General features: G+C 40.9%; 1 protein-coding gene across 1 annotated transcript; it reads left to right on the top strand.

The window, feature by feature from the left end:
- The first annotated feature begins 1,918 nt into the window (after positions 1-1,918).
- clcf1 (cardiotrophin-like cytokine factor 1) lies at positions 1,919-19,122 on the top strand. Its single transcript, XM_075480662.1, has 3 exons — positions 1,919-1,958; positions 13,452-13,603; positions 15,569-19,122. The coding sequence occupies exons 1-3, from the start codon at positions 1,940-1,942 to the stop codon at positions 16,901-16,903; spliced, it is 1,506 nt and encodes a 501-aa protein (XP_075336777.1). The 5' UTR covers positions 1,919-1,939; the 3' UTR covers positions 16,904-19,122.
- Positions 19,123-23,830: the final 4,708 nt, after the last annotated feature.

The raw sequence follows: 23,830 nt of genomic DNA, 5'->3' as shown, positions 1-23,830 counted from the left end.
TAATCACAAAAGCTTTTAATAGGCAGTAATTACACCCCAAAGTATATACAAAAAGCAACTATATGTGTAATTTTTACATTATCAAGTTGCTCATGCCAACTCCAGTTTGATAACAGAAAGTTGGTACGGAGTCTGCGCAGTGCAGAACTAACTGCAGTAACCACTCCCCACCACCGGGGGGCACACAACTCATCCTATGAAACTGGTAAAGTCTGCGGCTATTCTTGTGACAACTTTGTAGGATAATACAACATAAAATTGCTTTAAACACAGGAGTGCAACAACGCACGGCTTGTCTATTCAAATTTTATCCCTCACAGCTTTCCGTCTAAAACGATTTTTAGATTTTGATTTTACAACATGGGGAAAGACTATTGTGGTGAGGCCATGAATCAGATGAACCTGCCTGCAAAACGCCACTGTTTGGTCATGGACTTCTCTAAAAGGTGGTAATTTGATAAAGCAAATTCATTTAAAATAATAACAATAATATAATAAAAGCTCACTAAATGTTCAAAACTAAGTTCAATACGGGCCTAGAGGCCTGTATTAAATCAGCAGCCATGTAAGGCCCTTACCATGTCAGGTGAGACTGCACTGCAGCGGTGTGTACTCCCAGGCAAACCTTCTGTTACATAAGGAAACGTTTCGGGCCGGAGTCCTGGACTTCTTAACTTAGTATTTACTGTCAAACTGTACAACACAACCAGGCCACTTTATTTAAACGCACAAAGCTAGACTCGGCGGTTGTTGGATTTTTTTATTTGAATTTTTTTTTAAGGATCTAGGACAAATAGAGTTTAAGCAGTGATGCTGGTGAAACTGACCGAAAGCTGAGGGTAAAGACAAAAAGATAAATAGGCTGTAATCTAATCAGCGATAAAGACTAATAGGCTACCCGAGCTTTGAAGAGAAAAGAGGAGAGCGGACAGAAACACTTGTGTCCCCCCCCCCCCAAAAAAAATCCCCAAACGATTCGCTCCTAATTCGTTGGATAGCGCATGTCTTTAAATGTACAGGTCCGTCATCAACTTTAAGTTGAAAACTTCGTAATATTTTTCTGACTTAATGGAAGATTGCTGAGAAGCTTTTGCATAATATTGCTATTATATTAACATGTTTAAATGCAGGGGCTTATGTTTGTAGGCTATTTTTTTCTAAGTTGCGTCAGAAAGGGTGGAAATAAATGCCTAGCTGAATTGAGTTTTTTATTTTTTTATTTGAGCCTTAATTCAGAATTTGACAAAGAATAAAATGGTAAATGAAGGAACAAGTAAATACAAAATAAAAGCCCTTTTCAAAAAGTTAACCAGAGCAGGTAAAATCCTTGTTTCCTGGACCATTGGATTGTCGCTGGACTCCTGGTTTGACCTGATCCAGCTGGACTCGTTACCTTATTAAAGGGAAGCAGATTAAAGATCAAACGGCTGCAGTCAGATTGAGTTCGCGGTGATGAGGAGGGGACGAGAGACAGGAATGAGTTGTGACAAGTCCCGTGGTTCAGCTGCTCTGTCAAGTTGTGCCACGATGCGTCAACCCGGTGAATCATCCGCACCGAGGAGGAGGAGGAGGAGGATAACGAGAGAAGAAGCGGAGACAGGGATGGGAAGGAGGGAGAAAAGGGGAGAAAAAGAGGAGGTACAAAAAGGCTCCGCCGTCATTCAGTCTGTCAAACAGACCACACAAGTCAGCGGACCGTCTATATATTTAAAACTTCGTCCTGAGAAAGGTTCGTCTCTTATGTAGGTTTTTTTTTAATCTGTATTCCTTCCTCTTTTTTTTTCCTTGACAAAAAAAAAGCCCTTTTAAAGGATCGAGTGAGGGCATCACCTGCTTTCTCCGTCATCTTCCGCAGATTTGAGATTTAATTGAGCTGATGAGAAGTTTTCTTTCATCTGCAAGTGAGATCTGAGGGGGGGGAAAACAGGAGCTGGAGACAATGAGAGGCTTTTGTGGAGGTAAGACCGCGACTCTAATACTTTTAATGGAAGTGCTGAAGCCCAACTTCTCTGTCAGCACCAGCAGAAAAATGAGGAATCTTCGTGTTTTTTCAAGTCTGGAAAATAGGTTTAAAAAAATTTGGTTTAGGCCTATCAAAATTTGTGAAAAACAAGCGTCAGAGTATTTTCATTTTGTACTCATATAACCTATAGCCTAATATATAATTTAATTGAGTTTTTTAAAGCTTAAATCAAATGATTAATTTAACCTAAAAATCCATTTTACATTGCCAATGCACTGTTTTTGTGTGTAGGCCATATCTTAAACGGACTGTTCATCATTCCTTTGCATAAAACAAAAAAAAAAAAATAGGGGAAAACGTGGGTTGGGGGGGGGGGGGGGGGGTGTAAATTGGAAACAGAAAAGAATGCAATGATAACATGAATTATTGAAAAGATGTGGGCCATCACAGATAAAAAAAAAAGATACTTTTAGAGTAAGTTAGTCATTTTTAGATTGAGTTAAGAGTTGAAGTAGAGGAACAGGGCACAAAGAAGGACAGTAAAAAGTTGAGCGTGTGTGTGACAGGGCTGGAGGGGGTCAGAGCAGCCAAAGCCCCTGTCTAGTTAGCTGTCACTGATACGAGAAAGTACATGATTCACGTTAGTCAGGGTGCGAGAGGACACACATGTACTTTCCCCCCCTTGGGATGGCTGCCGCGGCTGCTGCTCCTTGTCTATAAGGAGGGAAAAGGAGGTGGAAGAAAGAGACAAGGACAATCTTCCTCCCCTGCTCCGGCTGCCCTCCCTCACCCTCTTCGCCCCATTCAGGTGGTCACATTGTGTGAAGCAGCCAGCAATCAGCAAATTTAGTGTAACTTTAGAAGGATGATAAATAGAGAACTTCCTCTGACACCCAGAGCAAATAAATACACAAAAAGCTCAGCTGCCGAGGAACATGTTACCTTTGACAACCAACCAAACAGCTTATTTATTTCTCCAGGTACATAAAAAAGCACACATGTATGTTTTTATCAGTGTTAATTGACCTTAGATACACATCACCTCTGTTCCTGCGGCACACACACACATAGAAAGAGCTTGTTATTGCATGGAGACTTGAATTAGTGTCGGTGTGTTTCAGATAAAAGCTTTAGTGTGTGTTGGATCAGCCAGCGCCAATCAGAGGAAACAAAGGAAAAAGAGGAGGGGATGTGGAGCAGGGAGGATAAAGTGAACCTTTCACATCTTTTGATTCGTTCAAGCCATCCTCAATTCTTCATGGTACATATATGTCAAGAGGATGTGTGGAGGGGGCGCTGTCTGTGTGTGTGTCTGTGTGTGTGTGTGTGTGTGTTGGGATGAAGCAGAGTAAAGAGAGGCAGAAACAGATAAAAGTAAATAGAGAAGCAGAGGGGAACTGGCGGCAGAGGGGTTAATGCAGTGCAGATTGACAGAAGTTAGCAGCACCCAGAGGGGAGGAGAGAGGAGAGAGAGAAGGGGGGACTGATATAAAATGAGTCGGTCACGCTTTGAACAGTTACACATGCTGTTTACATTTTTCCCAAATTAACATGGCCCCTCGCTTCAGAAAACTCTCCCTCCCCTCCACCTTTTCCTCTTCCTCCACCTCCTCCCCCTCTTTCCCTCTGTCTCTTTCCTTCAAGATTCCAAAATGTCTTTCCTCGCTATAAGATAAAGATTTTTGTAAAAAAAAAAAAAAAAAGAAAAACAACAACAAAAAAGCAATTTCAGTTGGACATTATATTATGGATTTGTGTGTGTAGTCAATATTTTAATGTATCACTTCTTACTTTTGGTATTTTAGAGTTTAGAGATTTTAAGATGCAATCCACCCCTCTACCAGGATCCAGCTCAGACATCCCGAGACATGTCAAATAAAAACAAAAATGCAAATTTAAATCTAAAACGAATAAATGAATACAAAAAAAGTAGACATACACAGGTGAAAAATTTGGTCTGCAACAATAAGACAACCAAGCAGACAAGATCTTTATTCAGAGAGTCAGAAACAAATCGAAAGAGATTGTCTCATCTTCTGTGTTGTCTTTTAATTATCCCAGCAAAAATCCACAAGATGTGGCCTAATCCTTTGCATTTAACCTGTATTTTAAATTTGGAGATTTGGGAAATTGTCTCACAGAATAATCCGTGCAGCTGTGACCAACCCAACCGAAACTGAAAATGGATCTTTCTGTCTATTTGGCATTTGGGATCTGGCCCCTACAGGAGAGATTTACTGAAACAAACAGCGACTCAGGACCTGAGCAACTTTAACCCTGAAGCAGCTGCTTCTTTTACGTTCATACCGTCCAGTAACTTACATTAAATAACGATGCATCACGTGTTTCACATAGTAATATCTGCATTAATAGAAGCTTCAGCTGGAGGATTTTACCAAAAATTGAGGCAGTAAAATTAAATATAGTAAAGGAAAAAGTGTCATCTTGGCTTCTGAACCATGTGCGGATTAAATTAGTTTAGTTGTCTGTGTACAGTGACACCAAAACAAAACAAAAGAACCTCACAAAAATAAAAAATAGCTCACAACAGGCACCATATCAAGGAGCAGACTAATTATAATAACAAAAACATAGTTTTCTGAGCAACAGACCTTAAGTGATGCAACTTGAAATTAAACATTTTGTATTAAACATGATTTTTGTGTTGTGGTAAATCGATTCTCCGGTGTCAGTCTGTCAGAAATATGTCCTTTGTGTTAATTGTGAGTATTTTCGGATCTAATGTCTGCTGCGATTTTGAAATCTGCTCATGTTTGTTAATGCCGTGACTTATGTGGTCATTAAAATCCTAAAAAAAAAAGAAAAGCTTTCACACACATATTTAAATATATGTATGACAGCGAGCAGAAATATTTCTATGATCAGTTTGTTTTCTTATTCCTCTGTCAACTGATTTCCTAGAGCCCAAAATATTGTCTTTAAACCCTTTTTTTTTTAAACTTATTTTTATTATCTACAACATGATCTCATAGTCATGCGTGTACATACCGCGACGCTTTGGGCACTTTTGGCATGTCATTTACACGCATTTTAAGATTTTGGTCTGCCAATTTATGTTTTTAAATGAACATGGCAACTGGTTAGGGTCGGGGGTAGGAATACAGAGCAGGGTGTCATCCTCTCACAGTTCCCAGCGTAAGATTACACACAAAACAACTAACTTCTGCTCTCCTGCTGACGGAGCTGGGAACTTTTTGTCTGATTCTTTTGCTACAAAGATTGGGTTCTTTTTTTTTTCCTTTTTTTTCTTTCCTATTTAGCAAAAACCGTGAGGTCGAGGCAGGGGTAACAGGGAGGACGGTTTAGAGGAAAATCAAAACCTGAAGGTCTGAAAAAAGGGTAAGACAGGAACGAATGATGAAAGAGAAAAATGAGTGGAGCCAATTAGTGAAAGGAAGAGAGGGGAAAGGAAGGAGATTTGACATTTTAGAGATACTTGGGGAACAAAGTGGGACAGATGAAGCAACAACAAAATTGAATCCAAACACGGGGATAAAGCATAAAAGGAGCGGGAATCCTTGGATTAAAAAAAACGAAACAAAAAAAAACAAAGAAAGGCGAGGATAGATAGACTTATAAGGTGAAGAGAGGGAGACAGGGCGAGCAGGGAAAGGCGAGCAGTGGACGGTGAGTTTACGAGAGCGAGAGATGTTCGCACAGGGTTTCAGAGCATAAACATGATTTTTATTGGATTCTCTAAATGTATGTTTCCTTTTGTATGTATTTTTGGGTCACTGATATTTGCGCCGCCAAATGCGTCCGCTGCCAAGAAGCTCACTTTGAAAGTATGAACAAACTGATGACAAAAAGATTAATGTGAAATGAGATGGGAAAAGTGTGTGGATTAGAGCATGTATACATCTGCTTAGGCAAACAATGGTTTATTTACGTATATTTGTTCGGAACAACGCCTGTGGATACATGGGTTCACTCTACGGTGCACACTCTGGATGCATATGTGTGTGTGTGTTGAGTTAGTGAAGGAATGCACACTTGATTGAGTACAGACTGCACATAAATCTGGCCTTTAACTGTACACAGACACACAACACTGACCCCAGCCCCAAATTGTCATCCACACACACCCAGAGCTCATGTGTGTTTGGGTCCATTCTGCATTTCCTTTGTCCCCCCCACATCAGTCTTTGGATGCATGTCTTTGTCCTTGGTGCCCATCAGCGAATTTATGTTGAACTTCAGTGATGTTTTGAGGACAAGACGTCCACCAGGTACAGAGTAAAAGAAAAAAATAATCCCTCTATGTGATGTGGCTGTGATGAGTCTTTCCTGTCAACAGATCCACACCAAGCCTCGAGCTTGGGGGCTCTGCCACATCAAGTTGCGTGACAACAATTATGCAAATCAAGCCAACAGATGGGTACACGTTCTGAGAAAAGCATGCAAAACTGTATTTACTTCCTGAACTTTAGAGGACACATATGTGATAGACTATTTTGAACTCATCTCAATGAATAGTGTCATAAGTGCAGAGTTTATGTAATTATATACATCAGTTAAAAAGACTATGTGATACAATAAAACACACTGGAAAATGCTAGCGGGATTAGAAGTTCCATCGGACGTTTTTGCTCGTTATTCCAAGCCTCGATATGTCATATGCTATTTTCAAAACCACCCACACTGCAGACAAATAAATCAGATAAATCTATTTTGCAGTATTCAAGGGCATGGTTAGCCCATAATCTGTAACCTCCACTAATGCTTTAAAATGAGAAAAGGAAGGGTTCTAAATGAGGATTTTCAGGATTTTCTCAAACATGAGTGAACATTTAGCTGACAGGGATAAGGCCTGGAGGAAGATTGGAAGGAACCACAGTCACCAGGCTTTCATCTAGCTTGCGCTTGTGAGTTGGAGCGAGTTTTTCTGGTATTTCTGTTGCTTTAGAATGATTTATTTATTCATTTGAATTAATTAATTTAAATCAATTAATTTAATTTTTGCACTGCGGGACACGGAACACAAGGTAGGTAGATTCTGATCCACTGGGGAGGTCTTATGAATCTGTACATACTACTGTATACTGAGCAGTTTAAGCTGCTAAGTTCTGGTTTCTGCTTACACTTTGGGTCCTTCTTAATTTTGAAAAGCTACTTACTTTGTCTCCTAATTCTAATTTTGCCACATCACTTTGCAACCCAGTTTCACAGCATCCATCCGTTTTCCATTGGTGCTAAATCCAATTTAGGGTTGGGGGACAAGAGCCTCTTCCAGCTGCTATTGGGCGAGAGGCAGGGTACACCCTGGACAGGGTTGCCAGTCCCATCTTTACATACTTATTTCTATGTTTATGCATTTTGCAGGAAGCTAATGTAAGGGGGTCTTGCCTAAGGATCCAGAATGAACAGTAGTATTTGCCAGGAATTGAACCAGGGACCTTCAGATCTTCAGTCTGACGCTCTCCCAACTGAGCTATTTATAAGACAATAGACCAACACACCTTCATAGACACAAAACAACTGTTACATCACATTTAAGACCAAACCAGTCTCTGGCGAGACATAAAATAGCTACCAAACAGGAAACTTTGTATTTGTGCTTTGTAGTGCGGCTTTCAGATGAATATATTTCAATAGGACTTCTAGTTTGTGTGTTGAACAAGTTTAGTGTGTTTAGGGGTCAGATGCAGCAGCAAGTAATGGTGGAAAGGACTTTCTGGTTTGATTTGTCGTTACAGTGTTTGTTTAACTGGAAGCCACGGTGTTTTCCTGACCTTGACCATGTTGTATTTAAAACTTAAGCATAGCTCTGTAGTTTGTATGTGTAAAACAGAGATGAAACAGAGAGAGCGAGAGCATAAGGAAACGGCGACTAAATGCAAAAAAAAATTGCTTTAAAAAAAATGTTACATGTCAGAAAACATTGGTTGTTCTACTTGGGGTTCTTGTGTGTAGCATCTTCTCCAAAACTGCACCAACCTGCGAATGAGGAGTCTTTTTTTCTATCAAATGTCACGGAACAGTCAAATCGACTGTTCCGTGACAACTTGACGAAATGCAATGCCACTGTGTTCCTCTGTGGAGTTGTTTTTGTGTGCAGCTGCAAGAAAAGAGAAAGCGAAAAACGTGTCTTTGGAATAATAGATTCGATTTTCATGATAATTTTACTTTTTCCTTAGAGACTAGGTAGACTGGGACTTTGTGACCAGGACTTTGTCCACAGTAGGACATCTGAGGAAATAGAGGGTGGCTCTACACACATGATGAACAATCTAGTTTGATTCCCATCTCAACCTTCAAAGTGACAGTACATTAAAATGTCATTTCAGGATTCAGTCGCTGTTTACTTGCACTTTTAAGCTCTGTTTCCCTGCTGTTTTACACGTTATAAACAGTGTTACAAAACATCATGGCTTGCATTGAAACAGGCATCGTATTAATGTATTGCATAACAATACCCGAAGAACACAAAGTTTTCTGTTTCATGACTGTTTCACATTTCCATTTAGTCACTGTTGAACTTTTTCCATCAGACCAGGCTGCCTCTTGTGTGTTTTTTTCTACTTAACAGTTGCCAACCCCACGCTCCTGACACTCACCTATAGGTCACTGAAAGTCTTTGGCTTCCCAGCTTCCCGCATCTGCCTCAACATTCTTCAAAGATTAGTCATTTCAGAGCATTTTAGGCTTTTTGAATTATCTCATGCCTTTGTATCTTACTTGTGGAGAAGTTCAGTATAAAGACTGTCAATCATCAAGGTCTCATTGATTTAACTCAGCCATTTGAGAGCTTGTTCCTAAAATCATCAGTTGTCCGGGTGACAAGATACTATCAACGCTACAACGCTCACCTCACTTCTGAAATTAATTTGCTGACCCTTCTCCACTCCTTTCCCTGGTCAGTTTTTAATTGTCCCCTGTGCTCCTCATCGGGTTCTTTACCATTTTTTCTTGTGCCATTTCGTCAGAGATTTTCTTTCATTTTTGGACTTTTTTTTTACTCTTCGGTCACAACCTGTTCCTCCTGTTTTCATTTACGTGCTTGCTTGGATTTTTTTCTTGGTAAGTCGTTAAAACTAAGTAGTGCCTTCTATTTGTGTTCCTCTTCCGATAGTAAACTTACAGTGTCTAATTTATACTGTTGAATTCCATTGTTTTGCATGCCTTAAAGTTATTATACTCAAAACTAACAGACTTTATTTTCCTAAATGAGGCCAAAAATAGAAAAAAGAAAGAAAAGTATTTAAAATTTGCTGCTGTAAAAATAATCTTGGATTTATTTGAATTATCCACAATGGACTGAGTTGCAACTAAATGTTTTTTCCCAGATATTTGTCGACACTTTTGTACTTCTTGTTTGCTGGCAAATATTTCTGATACCTCTGACTTTTGGATAACCTCTGAGCTGACATGAAAACTTTTGCCGTCTCAGCTCTTAATATTGTGAGGTCATTCTGGCATTACAACATTTCATGATTTTGTCAGATTTCTTTCCTCAAGTCGTAAACACATGATAAATAATCCACAGAATTCATATCACATCAGATTTATAGGATAACTGAAAATAAACCTTGGGAGGATTTAATGTGTCACTCATGATATTAGATAGCATGAGGTCAGCATAAAATATATCTGGTTACCTTCTTCTGTCTCTAATGTTGTCAGTCCTGCGCCGCGACTGGACTAAAGTTACAGGGTGTAGTGTGTGCAGCACTTGGGCTTGTTCACGGTTAAATCTTGCCAAAGTCTCACAATGTGTGCTCATCAAAACATGATCATATTCTTCAGCCATCCTAATCAGTGTCACAATGATAAACATAATGAATTTTGACCTGATTAACGACATCTTCTGTACACGCACAGTATGTTTTCCTCCCTATATGAAACCTCTTTCAAGTGGTTAGAGCGTCGGAGGGCAACCTTTTTTTTTTTTGGCAGCTAGTTTTTCCTGGACCAGACTGGATAGATTTACTTACACATGGTTTTCCCACCGCACCAAATTCTCCTTAAGTGCTTGTTTAAAACCTCAAATGTTGGTGCATGTTGGGAAGAATGAAATACTAGTCCTTTTGGATGGAAGTGGTACAACATGCAGAAATACTGGGTCTCTGGTTTACCAAAACACAGTCTGGAGTGAAAAATATCATGTGTTACGGGGGTGTTTTTGCTCTTGAACACATCCTTGTGTCCCGATATTCAACTCTGAACCCTGACTCTTGGGCGATGTTTAGTTTTGACCTGTTTGGGGCTCAAAAGCTCTGTTGCCCAAACCTCATGTTTAGCTTTGTTCTATTCTGCAGATGGCAGCCAGACTCCAGAGTGCCACATCTGACTTTACACCACAGAACAAACTGAAGATAAAAATATGATCTGCTGTGAATAACGGAGCTCCCCCTGTGTTTGCATATGTGTAACTCTAATAGCTAAGTGCATGTAGAGTCTTACATACAAGTGCACAGAGGCAGGTCATGGTCAGCCGTTGTGGGGAACCCCTGTGTTGCTGTAATGCAATCCTCCCATGGAGAATGTTCTGGTTTCAACCCTGCCCTGCGGAGTGTGCTTCCACTGCCAGGTACTCAGACTAAGCCTCAAGCCTGCAGGGCTCCCCTTGAAGTCAGGCTATATGCCGACTTTAGGGTAGTTACTCAATCTAATATTGTATAACAACAACACAGCTCTTGGTTTGAGTTATCTCAGTTTACTCGTACAAAAGAGCAGTTGTTTTTTTGGCTCAGCGGAGGTTGCTTTTAGACATGTCAGAGCTCAATCAAAACAACAAGTCTTCCACGTCTGGCAATCATCTCCATGCATGTGGCTGCAGACAAAAGGAAACAGTCCGGGTCGATTTTTGCCAAGAAGTTTTTACTTTTTCCATCCATTACCCTTTTTTAAAAAAAAAATTTTTGTCGGTACCTGTTTACCCCTCATCAATGCGACTCTTTCCCGCACTTTGTGTCATTTTATGTCAGAGCTGTTTACCATGAGAGTCTATGATGTTGTGATGAATTTGGGGTGTTGTGGTGCTAATGCAGGAAGTTCAGTGGGAGGAGCCAGACGCCTGATGAGCTCCAAATGTTCAGCTGAGAGAGACATATTGTGCATGACAGGTGATGAGGCTTTTGCAGTTGAGGAGAACGCCTGACAGGAGTTGTCCTGGTCGACTGATTTCAAGGTGTGGTTTTGTTTGGGAACATGTGGGAGCTGCATGGCTAAACCTCACTGATTTAGAAAAAGTCCAGGGGGGGGGAAGGTTTTGATGTGGTTGACAACTCAGGACCAGCAGCAGCAGTTAACAGCTAGGTGTTTTTTTTTTGTTTGTTAGCCTGCTTGTTGTTTTACCCCCTCTTTTTTTTTATATCAACAGTTTTGGAAGTTGCTTGTTCAAGTTTTGTCCAAAGTCACTACATTGACAAGCATTTCTAATCCTGTTTTAATTGGAAGCTGCCAGCTTCCCAGAATGCCATTCAATCTGTCATCAAAACTCAAGTTGTTGAATTAATATGTTTTCAAGTGAGGTTGAGCCTGTTAGGTGGGTTTACTGTAACATGGAAAATATGGGCCATCACAGTTATTAATTATTACTCTGATTTATTGCAGTTTGTAACATTTATTCTGCCAATTTGTTTCCTTTCTAATCACCTCCCAGGTTTGAGTGGTGACACATTAGATTAAATCTTATTAAAGATTAAAAATAATTTTCTTTAAAAAACATTTCTAGAATTTTCCTCCTGACCGTAACTGTTACCGAATTGGCCCACCAAAGTCCTACGAAGGGGCTGTACATATTTGTGCTTTGAGTAGTATAGAATGCATAAGTTCACTTGGTTTCCACCCAGCCCTGTTTGGGTGGGAGTACTGGCGTGACAAGTGTAAGTAGCTGAGTCGGAGATAAAGAATGGTGACTGTTTTAGGCCAGTTTCTTTTCTTGCTTTTTTTTCAAACAATGCCCAATGGTGTGGTAAGACTACATGTTTTGAAAGGTGTCAAAGCGATTCAGTTTAAGTCTCTTGCTCTTCTTGTGGGGCCCATCATGACAGATGAAAGGATGATGGGGCAGAAAGAAAGGGGCAACACAGAGGGAGAAATAGAGCTAATCAGGGTTAATTGGCTGCTGTTACTTTTGACCTGAGGCTAATGAGAGATGAGTGCTGGGAGGATAAACTGTGTAAAAGCATGGGGGCGAAAAGGTATGCTGGAAAAGCGAGGAAGGTTTGAGTACAGTGTGACTAATTTGAAAGGAGATAGGGATTTAACTTGTGAGGCAACAGGAAGCCAGAGGTGTGTCTGAGCCAAAGAAAGACTGATGGAGCGAAAGACAGAAAGGAGCCAACAGGGTCACTCACATTGTGCAATGCATTTTTCACACCTGATGAACAGCAGCATGTTTTACAAGTATGAATCACAGTTTTCTGACAGGAGGATGAAAAGGGAGCGTAGAGAGAATGGAAAAAGATGACAGAGTGCAGGCATGGCACAAAAAAATTAAAAAAATGTGTGCTGTGCTCCACCGAGAGGCATAGGAAGTGTTGAGAGAGTTAGCAAATAGATAAGGGAAGTGGGAAAGTGAAAGCATCCACAGAGAACTAGAGAAATGGACGTACAAAAAGGTCCTTACTGTTGAAAACCACCTTTCAGCTCCAATTTTCTCTGTTTGAAACCAGAGACAGGGGCACTAAGAGGTTTCCAATGTTACAACCCCCCTTCTTTTCTCTGTCGTACTCACACACACAAAATCCCTATATACACTCACAGCAATGTGAATGTAGTCCATACATATAATAACAGCTACAAACATTCTCACAAACACTCACATGGTAACATTAAACACCTACACAAACACTCTGAAACCCAAACAAGAATTTAGCAGTATACGTAAAAATGATACAAACACATTAATGTTTGTGATTTTAAAGAAAGCCACATGTCTTTGTTTTGGGGATTTAAGTCAGGATGCGTGTGTGTTTGTGTGTTGACGCACTAGTTTGCCTGACAGACTGGTGCATTGAACATTGGAGCCATTTGTCTGAGTGTCTGAAGCTATTAAATGAGGTTTTATGTGAAGCCAGAGTAAACCTCCGACAGCCAGAAACCTCTAAAATTAGATTAGAAAAGGAAAAAGCTTTATTGGCAGCGTCAGATGACTCTGACCTGGCAATATGTAAACAGAGGAGGTCATTGCCATAGAGATGAAGAAATAAACCCGAGTATTGTCAAAAATTCCTATAAACATTGTGATGGTACAGTGACCAGAACAAAGCTTGGAAACTGCCGCTGGAGGTGATTTTTGTCTTTATGGCTCTCAATCATTAGATTCATTAAAAAAAAAAAAAACAGTGTCCAAGTCAAACAATCACAAATTGTCTGAGAAAATGACGGCTGGAATAAATGTTCTCATTGTTATTGGTGGTGGTGCTTCCGGAAACACCTCAGATGCGCCTGTCATTAAAGAAACATCTTGCAGCGTCGGACTGAGTTGTAATCAGCCTTTTGTGTTTTAATTTCTCCACAGTCAATTACCCGCTTGCCTTGCTGTTGGCTGCTGCTGTGGCAATCACTGCAGATCCGTCCCTCAACTTGGCCAGTGAGAGGAGCTCCATTGAAAGTACTTATGAGTTGACAAAATACCTGGAGTACCAGCTCAAGGAAATCAAAGACGTATATGTGAGTAGTTTTTGTTTTAGGTTCTGTTTCAGTGCAGCAGCTCACCAGTTTTGCCCAAAATAAACACCTAAAAAACAGCTCGCCTCTTATGAAATAGCAACATAGTTTAAACTCTGCGACGCCTGCGGCTATGATAAATTCAATCACAAGAATGTATTGGAATACAGTATGAAAAAACAATATAGGAATGTGGAAATGGTCTCTCATATTGATTAGCTGGTACACTTTCCACTGCTATTTCCCATCAGGGACTTTAAAGAGCGATGATGAAGAGAAGAGTTTGGGAAATATTCCAACATACTGGAAGTCGGATACCGCACGCAACAATGGGCCTACGTCACACGGCTTCTCCAGCTGTGGAGAAATAATGTCTTTGCAACAACATTAGTGTTGAAATGGCCCCAGAGCACTTAATATATGCAGAAGAGAACAATTTATTTATTATCAGATCAAGATTTTGTATAACTCTATGACATGAACCGGTCTGAAAAAACAGATCTGCCATATAGACAATAGAGACACTATACAATACAAAATGAGTCAATTTAGTACGTATATATAATAAAAAATAATATAATCACTAGTAATGGTTTAATTGTTTATGAAGGTGTCGATGGCGTTAAATATGATGAAACAAAGTATAATTACTCTAAAACTCCCTCGTGGAGTCCTAGGTACAACAAACCAGTCGTTTCCATGTTGTGAACTACTAAGCCCGTCGGCGGTATCACTATATAATAATCACACATGCACTAAATGGAGCATTTTTGCGTGTCGAACACAAAAGCCGTCCCCCTGAACCTTAAAGTCCTAAAGTCCATAATGTTGAGACGCACACGGCGAGTGTTTCGTGACAAGTTCGGCACAACAGCTCGTGCCACTTTCTATTTCTTCAACAAGATAACTTGTTGTAGGTTTAGTTTAACAGTCTGGCAAATATTTTTGTCTAACTATTTTGAACAAAGTGTAATGAATCATCTTAAGTGTAAATCTGGACACCAACACTGCACTCGTACTGAAAACGAAGAGAGACAGACGTTCACTGACGCCCTAGACTTGTCTGAAGGCTTCAGATCCAATGTATATGTCATCTCGTAAACATTTCAATATCATTCTGTTTAATTGGTAAAAACACGAATGTTTACAGTAAAAGCTGAAGGTTTAACCCATGAAATGTCTATTTTGAAAAGGAACAGTGTTGAATTTTCCAAAACGTTCTTTTAAAAGCTTAAAAAGCCTTAGGTTGTAATGGGTTAAACAAAGTTGTGTAGTGTAAGCACATAATTTCTTGACAACAACCTTTTATTCATCCCTTGAGAACTTTACTGCAGTTTCTCAATTTTTTTGTTTGGTCTGCAACCACACTGTTGTTTCGATTTGAAAATTATTTTTGCAGGACAAAAGCATCTTATTGTGCTGACTTACTGGTCTTATTCGTCAGTTTTGACCATATTTGCCATGTGGAATAATTCTCACCATTTATTTTCTGATATATGAGAATGTGGCAGCAGAACTCGGATTAATTCAGATCTGACAGATTTGATTCAAACCCTGCGGTTAGCCAAACTATTTTGAAACTAACTTGGAAGAGAAAACAAAACTAAACTGCAAAGTCATTGTCAGTCATCACTGTTGGTTTTCCTGTTCAGCCTTGTTCTAGTGTAACTGTAGTAATTGTGTGCACTTTTCCTGTGTATTTTGGACTTGTTAGAGAACTGACAGGAGCTTTCAATTTAAGTTTAACTGTCAAATTAAGTGGTTTTAAGAATGTGCCTCTGCTGCCATCTCAGCTGTACAACCTGTCTGATCGTCTGTGTGCTTTGGTTTTTGGCCTGATAAATACAGTAAAATTAACGAGGCTTTCCAAAGTGTTTTAATGACTGATGGTTCAGACTATGAAAATGTTTTTTAAACTAACTGGAGTATTCTTAGTCATCTCTTCTCATTTGTCCGTTTCCCTCCCAGCTGACCTATCTCGGCCCACCATTCAATGAGAAAGACTTCTCCCCGCCTCGGCCCAATAGTACAGCTCTGACTCTGCCAAGTGCTGCCACCCGGCTGGAGCTGTGGCACGGCCTGGAGAACCAAGCCCGGCTCGCCCTGAACCAGAGGGCTTACTCCATCCTGCTGGCAGCTGTCAGAGAGTTGGCCCGCTCTACTCTCTGCCCCTCCCTCAAGACCTCCTTGCTGCACTTTTGCACAGGTCTAGATGGGCTGCTGGGCTCCATTTCCGCACTGATGACCACCCTTGGTTACTCGTCCTCTCCTCACTCTGCAAACATAGGAAGTAATGCTGGTCAGCTGCAGTACTCACAGAGAGGGGCAGGTGGCAACCGACCAGCGCCACTTATGAGTCAGAGCCTGTACAGATCCAGAGCGGCATCAAGAACGGAGTCCGGTCAGCGTAGCAGCCAAAGACGGAGCGGGACGAAGGCAGCCAGGGAGGAGAGGGAAGATGGCGGCAATATGGACCTGACGGAAAAAAGGAGAGGGAGAGAAGGAAAGAGAGCAGAGGTATCCACAACTGGAGGAAGGAGTGGTGGATTGAGGGAGAAGGGAAAAGGAGACAGAGGGAGAAGAGAGAAGAGGGGAGAGCCAGAGAGCAGGGAAAGGGCTGCAAGCGAAAAGGAAATAGTGAGGATGGTGGAAGAGGAGGTGCTGGAGCAAATGAGAGGAGTGGAAAGATTGGGGAGGAGGAGACGGCTATTGAGTATTGACGAGGATATAGAGATTCAGGACAGGCAGCCTGAACTTAGGTTTGAAGTGTCATATCTGAGCACTGGAGGAATGATAAAACAAAAACCAGTTAGCAAGAATCAGTACAGCTTCAGCCTGAACTCACATCACCCAGACACACTCAGAGTAGAAGATGGATTTATCCTAGAAAGAGACAGAGGTTTAATGGTGGAGAAGGGGGAGCAAATAGATAAGGATGCTACATTCTCTTCTTCCCATCATCAGCAGCACCGGCCTCCTCGCTCCCTCCTCTCCCCCACCCTCCAACCTCCTCTGTCCACCCTCTCCCTCTTGTACCAGTTTGGAGCAGGTGAAGAGCACACCCTGCTCCCCCAGCCCATCCCTCTGTCCCTACGAAGGGGCACCTCCCTTCTCTCACCTCCCCTTAGTCCTCTCTTCTCCTCTTCCGGCACCTCCACCTCCTCTTCGCTCCTCTCAGTGCGACCGGCGATGAACGATTTCGCCAGGAAGGTGGAGGGGTTCTGGATACTGCGAGAGCTGCAGAGCTGGCTGTGGCGATCAGCGAAGGACTTTAATCGCCTCAAGAAGAGACTCAGAGGCTGAGAACTTTGGGCGAGAATGGAAAAAAAAAGACATACAGACCCACAAAAGTACAGTTTAGCGGAATTCTTTTGTTTCCACAAAATCTGAGTGGAAACAAACTGAGAGCTCTAACAGAAAAACACACATTAACACATTCATGCTCGAGACATTCATTCATACCATACTGGAATAAGTGAATGAAGGACTATTTGGCAGGTCACCAGGCTTGCTACTGGAATATAAAACACACAAAGCCTTGACATTACTAACTCTGTCACACGCCTAACACACATAGCAGGTCATTGAGCGTAAGTCAGTCAGATGAGCTCGGAGTTACCGGACTTAACGGCTCACAGGCCAACAGAAATACCACTGGAGGTGGTTAGACACACTCACAGAGCGAGTGACATGCAGCGACACAGACAGTGCAGCCATTGAGAGCAAACCCATTCAGTGACCTCAAATGCGTGAATCAGCAAACATTCATTTTAAAGAAAGGAAGAGGGAAACATTTCTGAATGGTTCGAGACAAAAGCGGAGGAAAACTGGCCTGAGGGATGATGAGGGCACAGATGACGAAACTAAAAGAGGGCGTGAGTCAAAGGATGAGCACAGGAAATAACCAGCAGAGGGGTGTTGCTGAGTAATCACTTATCAACTGGTCAGTTACAGTAACCCTACAACAGTGCTATACATACTGTCCAGTCAGAGTGCTGAAACACACGCACACACATTGTGGTATTTTGTGCCTGACCGTGCCATTCCCGTATTTAGTACTTTGGATTCAGTGCTCAATATTTGTGCAACTTGCTAATCTTTTAATTTTACAGCAAGAAATATTAAACAACATCTTTAGAATACTTTGTCCCCCCCCTCTCTCAAATAAACCCACAGTTGTGTCATCTATGTGCAAGAAATCTTGGTAAATCTTGCTGAAACTTGCACCACATTAACATTTATACAATAAATGTGATTAGAAGACGAGCAGTTGTTTATCTGAGCATGACTGGAAAAATGGAAATACCTAGCCTACCTACCAGCTCTTTTAAAGCTCCCTTTTTAGCACATAATATCCAACTAGCTTAATCCAGATGAAACCTGAGGTATAAAAATAACATATGTAGATCTGCAGGCAGTCAGTGGAGACTCCCACTGTGCCTTGCTAAGGAATAATCCAGATCAGAACCTTCAATTAAATGTTAAATGGTTTCTTTTGCATATGCGGTAGACAAAGTAAAACCACAATTTCTAATATTTCAATTAAAAAAGAAAAAGAAAGAAAGTAAAAGACGAGGTATAATAATTAGTGAGTTACACAAAGTGCTGGCAGATATAGCATCAGTGGCAGTGCCAGGCTAGCTTTCCTCCCTTCTTGCAAGCTTCATTCATGCTTGTGCACTAAGGTTAGGTAAACTAGCTGCTGCAGCTGCATGCACACAGTGTTAACACATCGTAGCCGGCACATGCTTTCACAGAAATATGAATATTTCAGCTACAGAGATGCATGCAAGAACAAGGTTTGATTAGTGTTGCTTGTGTTTTGTGCTAAAAAACTTGGATGAAGAGCCTGGCCCTCCTCGTAGCTGGCATTAAAATGCATCTTGGATGATCGGTTCACATCTGGCATGTGTGTCTCAAGTGACCAATTGTTATCAATTGCATCATTTCTGTTCGCAAAAAGCTAATTTGGTGTTTGTACAGCTTCGGTTTTGCAAACTGCCCGCATCTGCCCACACCCACACAGCTTAGTGTCACAACCAACACGTACTGCTATTGTTGTCTGTTACTCGCTTTAAAGTTCTTTCCTTTTACCTGCGCAGGTAACTAATATCTTCAAGTAAAATGAATGAAATGTATCACGAGTTCACACTGCTAAAAAGAAAAAAGTTCAACCAGGTTGCCCTCGTGCCATACTTAGAGCTGAGAACGGGAAGCGTGTTAAAAATGCAAAGTGGTCTCTTTTTTTTTACTGCCAAAATGCTGAATTATTTTCTTTAAACAACTTCACATTCCTAAGCACAAAAATCTGAGACACTGAGCTTTCTCCCCGAGCGAGTTTAAAGGTTTCTTTTCCTGAATAAATCTGTTATAATGTGTTTGAAATGTGCCTTGGATGATATGACCAAAGGTTGTGGATAATATCAACTCTATTTATTGAAAAAGATGTTTATTTATTTTTTTCCAGTGTGTAAATACTGTATTGTAACTCGAGAGAGAGAATAAATACTAACTTTTGTACACAGCGTGGTGTTATTGGTCATTTGGGAGCCCATTATGAGGGGAGAATAAAGAAATGCATAAGGGATTTTTGTCTGCAATGGTTTTAGTTTTATAGGGATGGTTTCGGGTGATTGGCACATTGGGAGAGGACTTTGGGGTCTGGGCGTTTCCTGAAAAACAAAGGCCAGTTCACATTTATGGTGAAAAAAATAGAGCTGAGAGAGGCGGGGGTATGAGAGACTTTTTATTTGTCCGTCCTGATGAAAATTTACGATCTCTACTTCTTCCTTTCATCTCTTTTCCCACCTCCCTCTGCATTATTCCCACCTCCCACTTTTCTTTCTCATCACACTATCTCACGAGGCTCTTCTTCCCCCCCCCCAAAAAAAAACACCGCCCAGACTTGTGACAGTGAGGGATCTACAAGAGCACAGGTACAAACACACCCTTCTTAATCCCACCAACAGCCCACATCTCTTGTTGTGTCTGTTTAAATGCCGCTGTTTGTCCTGTCTCTGTCACCACCTCTGCTTCTTATCATTTTTGCACATCCTCTGTCTCCAGTCTTGTATGGTCTCTTCATCTGTTATCTTTTCCCTTTCTTCCTTGTTTGGCTTCATAACTCTCAACTACGCTTTTTCCCACATCCTCTTCAGTGCTCTGAGGCCCCCTGCTCGCCTCAGGCCAGATATTAAAGGATGAATGAGAATCTCCCTTCCATCACCTCCAAGGTACACACCTGAAAACCACCACACACTCCCACCCTGGCGCACTAATAATCTTTACCACACAAAGTGGACATTTATGTCAGCAGACTAATGCGCTTATGAACTTGAAAAGCAGGATTAGTTGAGTAGGAAGTGACTTATTACATGAGGTCAACTGTTACAACGCCAGTATCACACACACCCACACACACACACACACACAAACACTCATGACTTTCACAAAGAGATGCAAAGGGTTAATAGTGTCGTGAAACATGTATACACACACGAGGCGCTGTGTGTTTTTTACATTCAGTAAGAAGTGACTGAGGGACGCCAGTAGTCAACAAAGGCAGCTTTTGTAGGGTTTGTGTGTGTATGTGTACGTATTGTTTGCCCCTGTGTGGGCTTGCAAGTGCAGCACGTGTGTGAATCATTATCTCTATGTGTCAGAACTTCGTTGGAATGAGGGTTGTCATGCATAGCTATCTAACAGCAATCACTCACTGTTGTCTCGCTCTTTCTCTCTCTGCCCGTCTCTCTCTGTCAGCGAGTCTGAGGCAAATCGCTGTAACTAATACGTAACAGGACAGCTGAGCCCTGTTAGTATGACTCAGGTGGCAAGCCCTTCCATAGGAAGAGAAACTGACTGACAAGGCATTGATATTATGGGCTTGTTTGTGTTCTATCAGGCGCAAGCGGGCCTAACTAACTGATTGACAGGCCATGATCTAGTACAGAGGAAGAGTTGAGCTGCAGGTGATTTTGTTGGAGCCCCTTTATTTGCTCTTGGAGAGCTCCACTCTTTTTTTTCTGCCTCATTGGCTTCTTATGCTTTTCCACTTAAAAAATCTGTAAAGAAAACACTCAAATTTTCCTCTCGCCTTAGTTTCCCTTTTAAAACCAGGTGTTGCAATACCTCATCTTCTCGCCGTTTCTCATTTTTGTGGCATTTTCTTGAAACAATCTCTCAAAAAAACTATTAATTTTTGTAAAATTTGTGTCACGGTAGAAAAGGTCCTCAGTTCAAATGGGGCATGAAACTCCTCAAGATAAATCATTGGCATAACATGTGATGAACTCAGATACGAATATTTGACTCTTTGACAAAAGAATATGTAATTCTATTGTGTGCCACAGTAACAACTAACCACACACAGAATTCAGATTGTCTTGACTTCTATTGATTTATGAAAGCTTGTGTGCTTCCAGAGCAAGGGGGCTCCAGAAAACAGTGCAGTTTCACCCAGACAAAACGATGGAACAGCACCAACTTTTGTTTCCAAAAAGGTGCTTATCTTGCTTAGTAAAATATATGCAAGCACATGATTTCGTGGATTACCTTGCAATGAAAAAGCCACTGCTATTTACTCTGCAAATGTCATGATGAAAGCTTAAATATTTATTGATTTATTAAAGCTGCAGCTGCAGAATGTGCATTGGACAAGACCAAATCTGCTCTTCTTTTCCTTTTACAAAATGCCCAGAAAGCTAACAAATGTCTGCTGTAATAAAACTCCTTATATCTTATATCAAATAGTAGTTATTCATCTTGAACACGCTCTTTACAGTATACTGAACACAGGGCTTCAATAAAAAAATAAAATCCCCCAAATCCCCGACTTAGCCCAAATTAAACAAACTGCCATTATTATCTAATAATAATGGCAGTTTGTTTAATGTTTAATTTGGGTGTGGCTATATCTCAGCATCTTTGTTCCCTCTGCCAATTTGTGTTGTTATAGTTAGAACTACATCTGATAGTGATGTTTTTAGACAGAGATGTATGATTTCCTGCCACGAAATAGAATTTCATAAATCCATATTTAGCCTATTTGCACTCTCTATTTAAAGCTCTCTCGTGAGAATTACTAAATGGCATCTCCGATGAACCTTTAAACTCAGGATATCAGAGTTTATGCAATAACCTGGTAATCTCATTTTAACATTGTTTTGAATTAAATTGGGAGTATTATTAGATTCCTAATCCACACTATCTTTCAGCTGACACATACCACAGTGTTGTGTCCAAATGTTAATACAAATCAGGCACAAGAAATCACTATAAAATTGTTAAGTGGGGTTAGATATACAGTTACAGCTCAACTGGGCCAGTTAATTAAACTGATCTCTTTGTCCTTTACATGAATGGGAGGGGAATCAAATTATTAAACAAAGTATGTTAAATGCCACAATGCTGTGGCCTGTGTGAAAAAACCCCATTATATTCTGTCACTACTAACTTTGAGAGATCATTGTATTACAGTTATAAAATATGGATTTTATTAGAGCAGAGCGACCGTCTGGAAATGTTTGAAGTGACCCAAACTGACATATAGTCTTTATGGGCTGACTTTTAGTCACAATTTATGATGCATTTAGCTGTCTGACAAAAGAAGAGGAAAATATGTGAAAGAGGGGAGCTTTATCAGGAATTCAGCTGAGTTAACACATACTTACGCTTTAACATATACTTACAGAAGACTTTGGAGCATGTGCAGAACGCCTGGGCCCAGTGGAGGTCTAGGTCTAGTGGAGCATATACACGTAGGAGGGATTTGATCCCCAACAGCACTATCCGGGTGTGGAAGTCTAGCTTTCAGAGGTTCCATTTTGCACGATTTCAATCGAAATAACATGTTTGTCTGCATTTTACAAGTTTGGTTTTAGTTGGACCAACTCACTAATTTATTTTTTCTCTAGTTTCATGTAAATGTACCGAATGAGTTTATATAATTGGAACACATCCATCCTACAATATCACATGTAAGTCAAGCACACACCTAATTGGAAAAAATTGCAACTCAAGCTCCAATAAACATGAATATTTACAGGATGTAGTTTCAACATGTCAAATTCAGTGGATAACATTGATTGCAGTACAATAAAATATAAATGAATGGTGGTAATGACATACCAATCAGTGGTGTATACAGTCAGCGACAACATTCAAGATGATATTTATGTTACAATTTGGCTTTACTGTGTGTGAGCTCACTATTTAAGCCACAAATCTCCCAAAAACCCAGTGTATTCCTTTAAGATACACAGACACGTTAATCGAGCTGTTTCCGGACCTCCTCTTCCTCCTAGTCTGTCTCTCTTTCTCCTATTTGCGCTCTGTGAGCTTTCTTGTCTCGCAATCTTTTTTCCATATGTCTCTCTGCCTTCCTTCACCGTGTCCATCCATGTGCCATCCTCTCTGACCACATGAGTAGCCATTTTGTTTCATTTCAAGTCACTTTTGCTTCATTTTCACCCCATGCGTTCCCTTTCTCTGCTACAATCAGACCCTTTCACACTTCCCTCAAATTCCCTTGGCCACCCCCGCGTTCTCTCCGTCTTTTTCCATCTGTCGGTTGCCTTCTCTCTTCTTCCTCCCTTTCCCTCCCTCTCTGCTCTGCTCACCTGCAGCACATAAAAATTCCTCTTTTCTTTCTCCAGAGGATAGTTCAGTCACTCAGGGATTTACTACATTCCTCTATGCTTTCTCTCCCTCTTTGTCTCCATATCTGTCTCCCTTGATTTCTCTTGGTTTTGGCAGCACTACACAGCATTAGATTATGTCTATCTTGTTCTTTGTCTTTTTAACACATTTATATCCATCGTAAAATCCCTCTGTGTTTTTACTCTCCATCCCTTCCGGACTTTATAATAACACATTCTAATCCTATACCTGTCGTTTCAATTACCGCGCCCTATTCTTTTTTTTTTTTTCACACTACAGCACCCACTCTACCTGCCCCACCTGGCCTCTCCCTCCTGCTGGGTTTCTGCCATGAGCTGGAACATCCCGCCTCCACTTACTTAGCTGGAGGGTGCAGGGTTGGGCTGCAACTTCTCATCATGTTTTTTGGGGGTTGGAGGTGGAGGGGCGCTCCAGGGCCTGGGGCTTGGGATGAGGCTGATTTATGAGTTAATCAATCGGTCGTCCGTGTGAGTGAGCAAAACCGCAGAGGTGTGTAAGCTCTTTCATGTCACTGTCTGTGCTTGTTGACTTAGTCCCTAAGGATAACACAGT

This window comes from Odontesthes bonariensis, chromosome 13, assembly GCF_027942865.1.
Source record: "Odontesthes bonariensis isolate fOdoBon6 chromosome 13, fOdoBon6.hap1, whole genome shotgun sequence".
Lineage (NCBI taxonomy): Eukaryota > Metazoa > Chordata > Actinopteri > Atheriniformes > Atherinopsidae > Odontesthes > Odontesthes bonariensis.
Note: the sequence above shows the minus strand (reverse complement) of the source record. Positions and strands in the feature narration are given on the sequence as shown.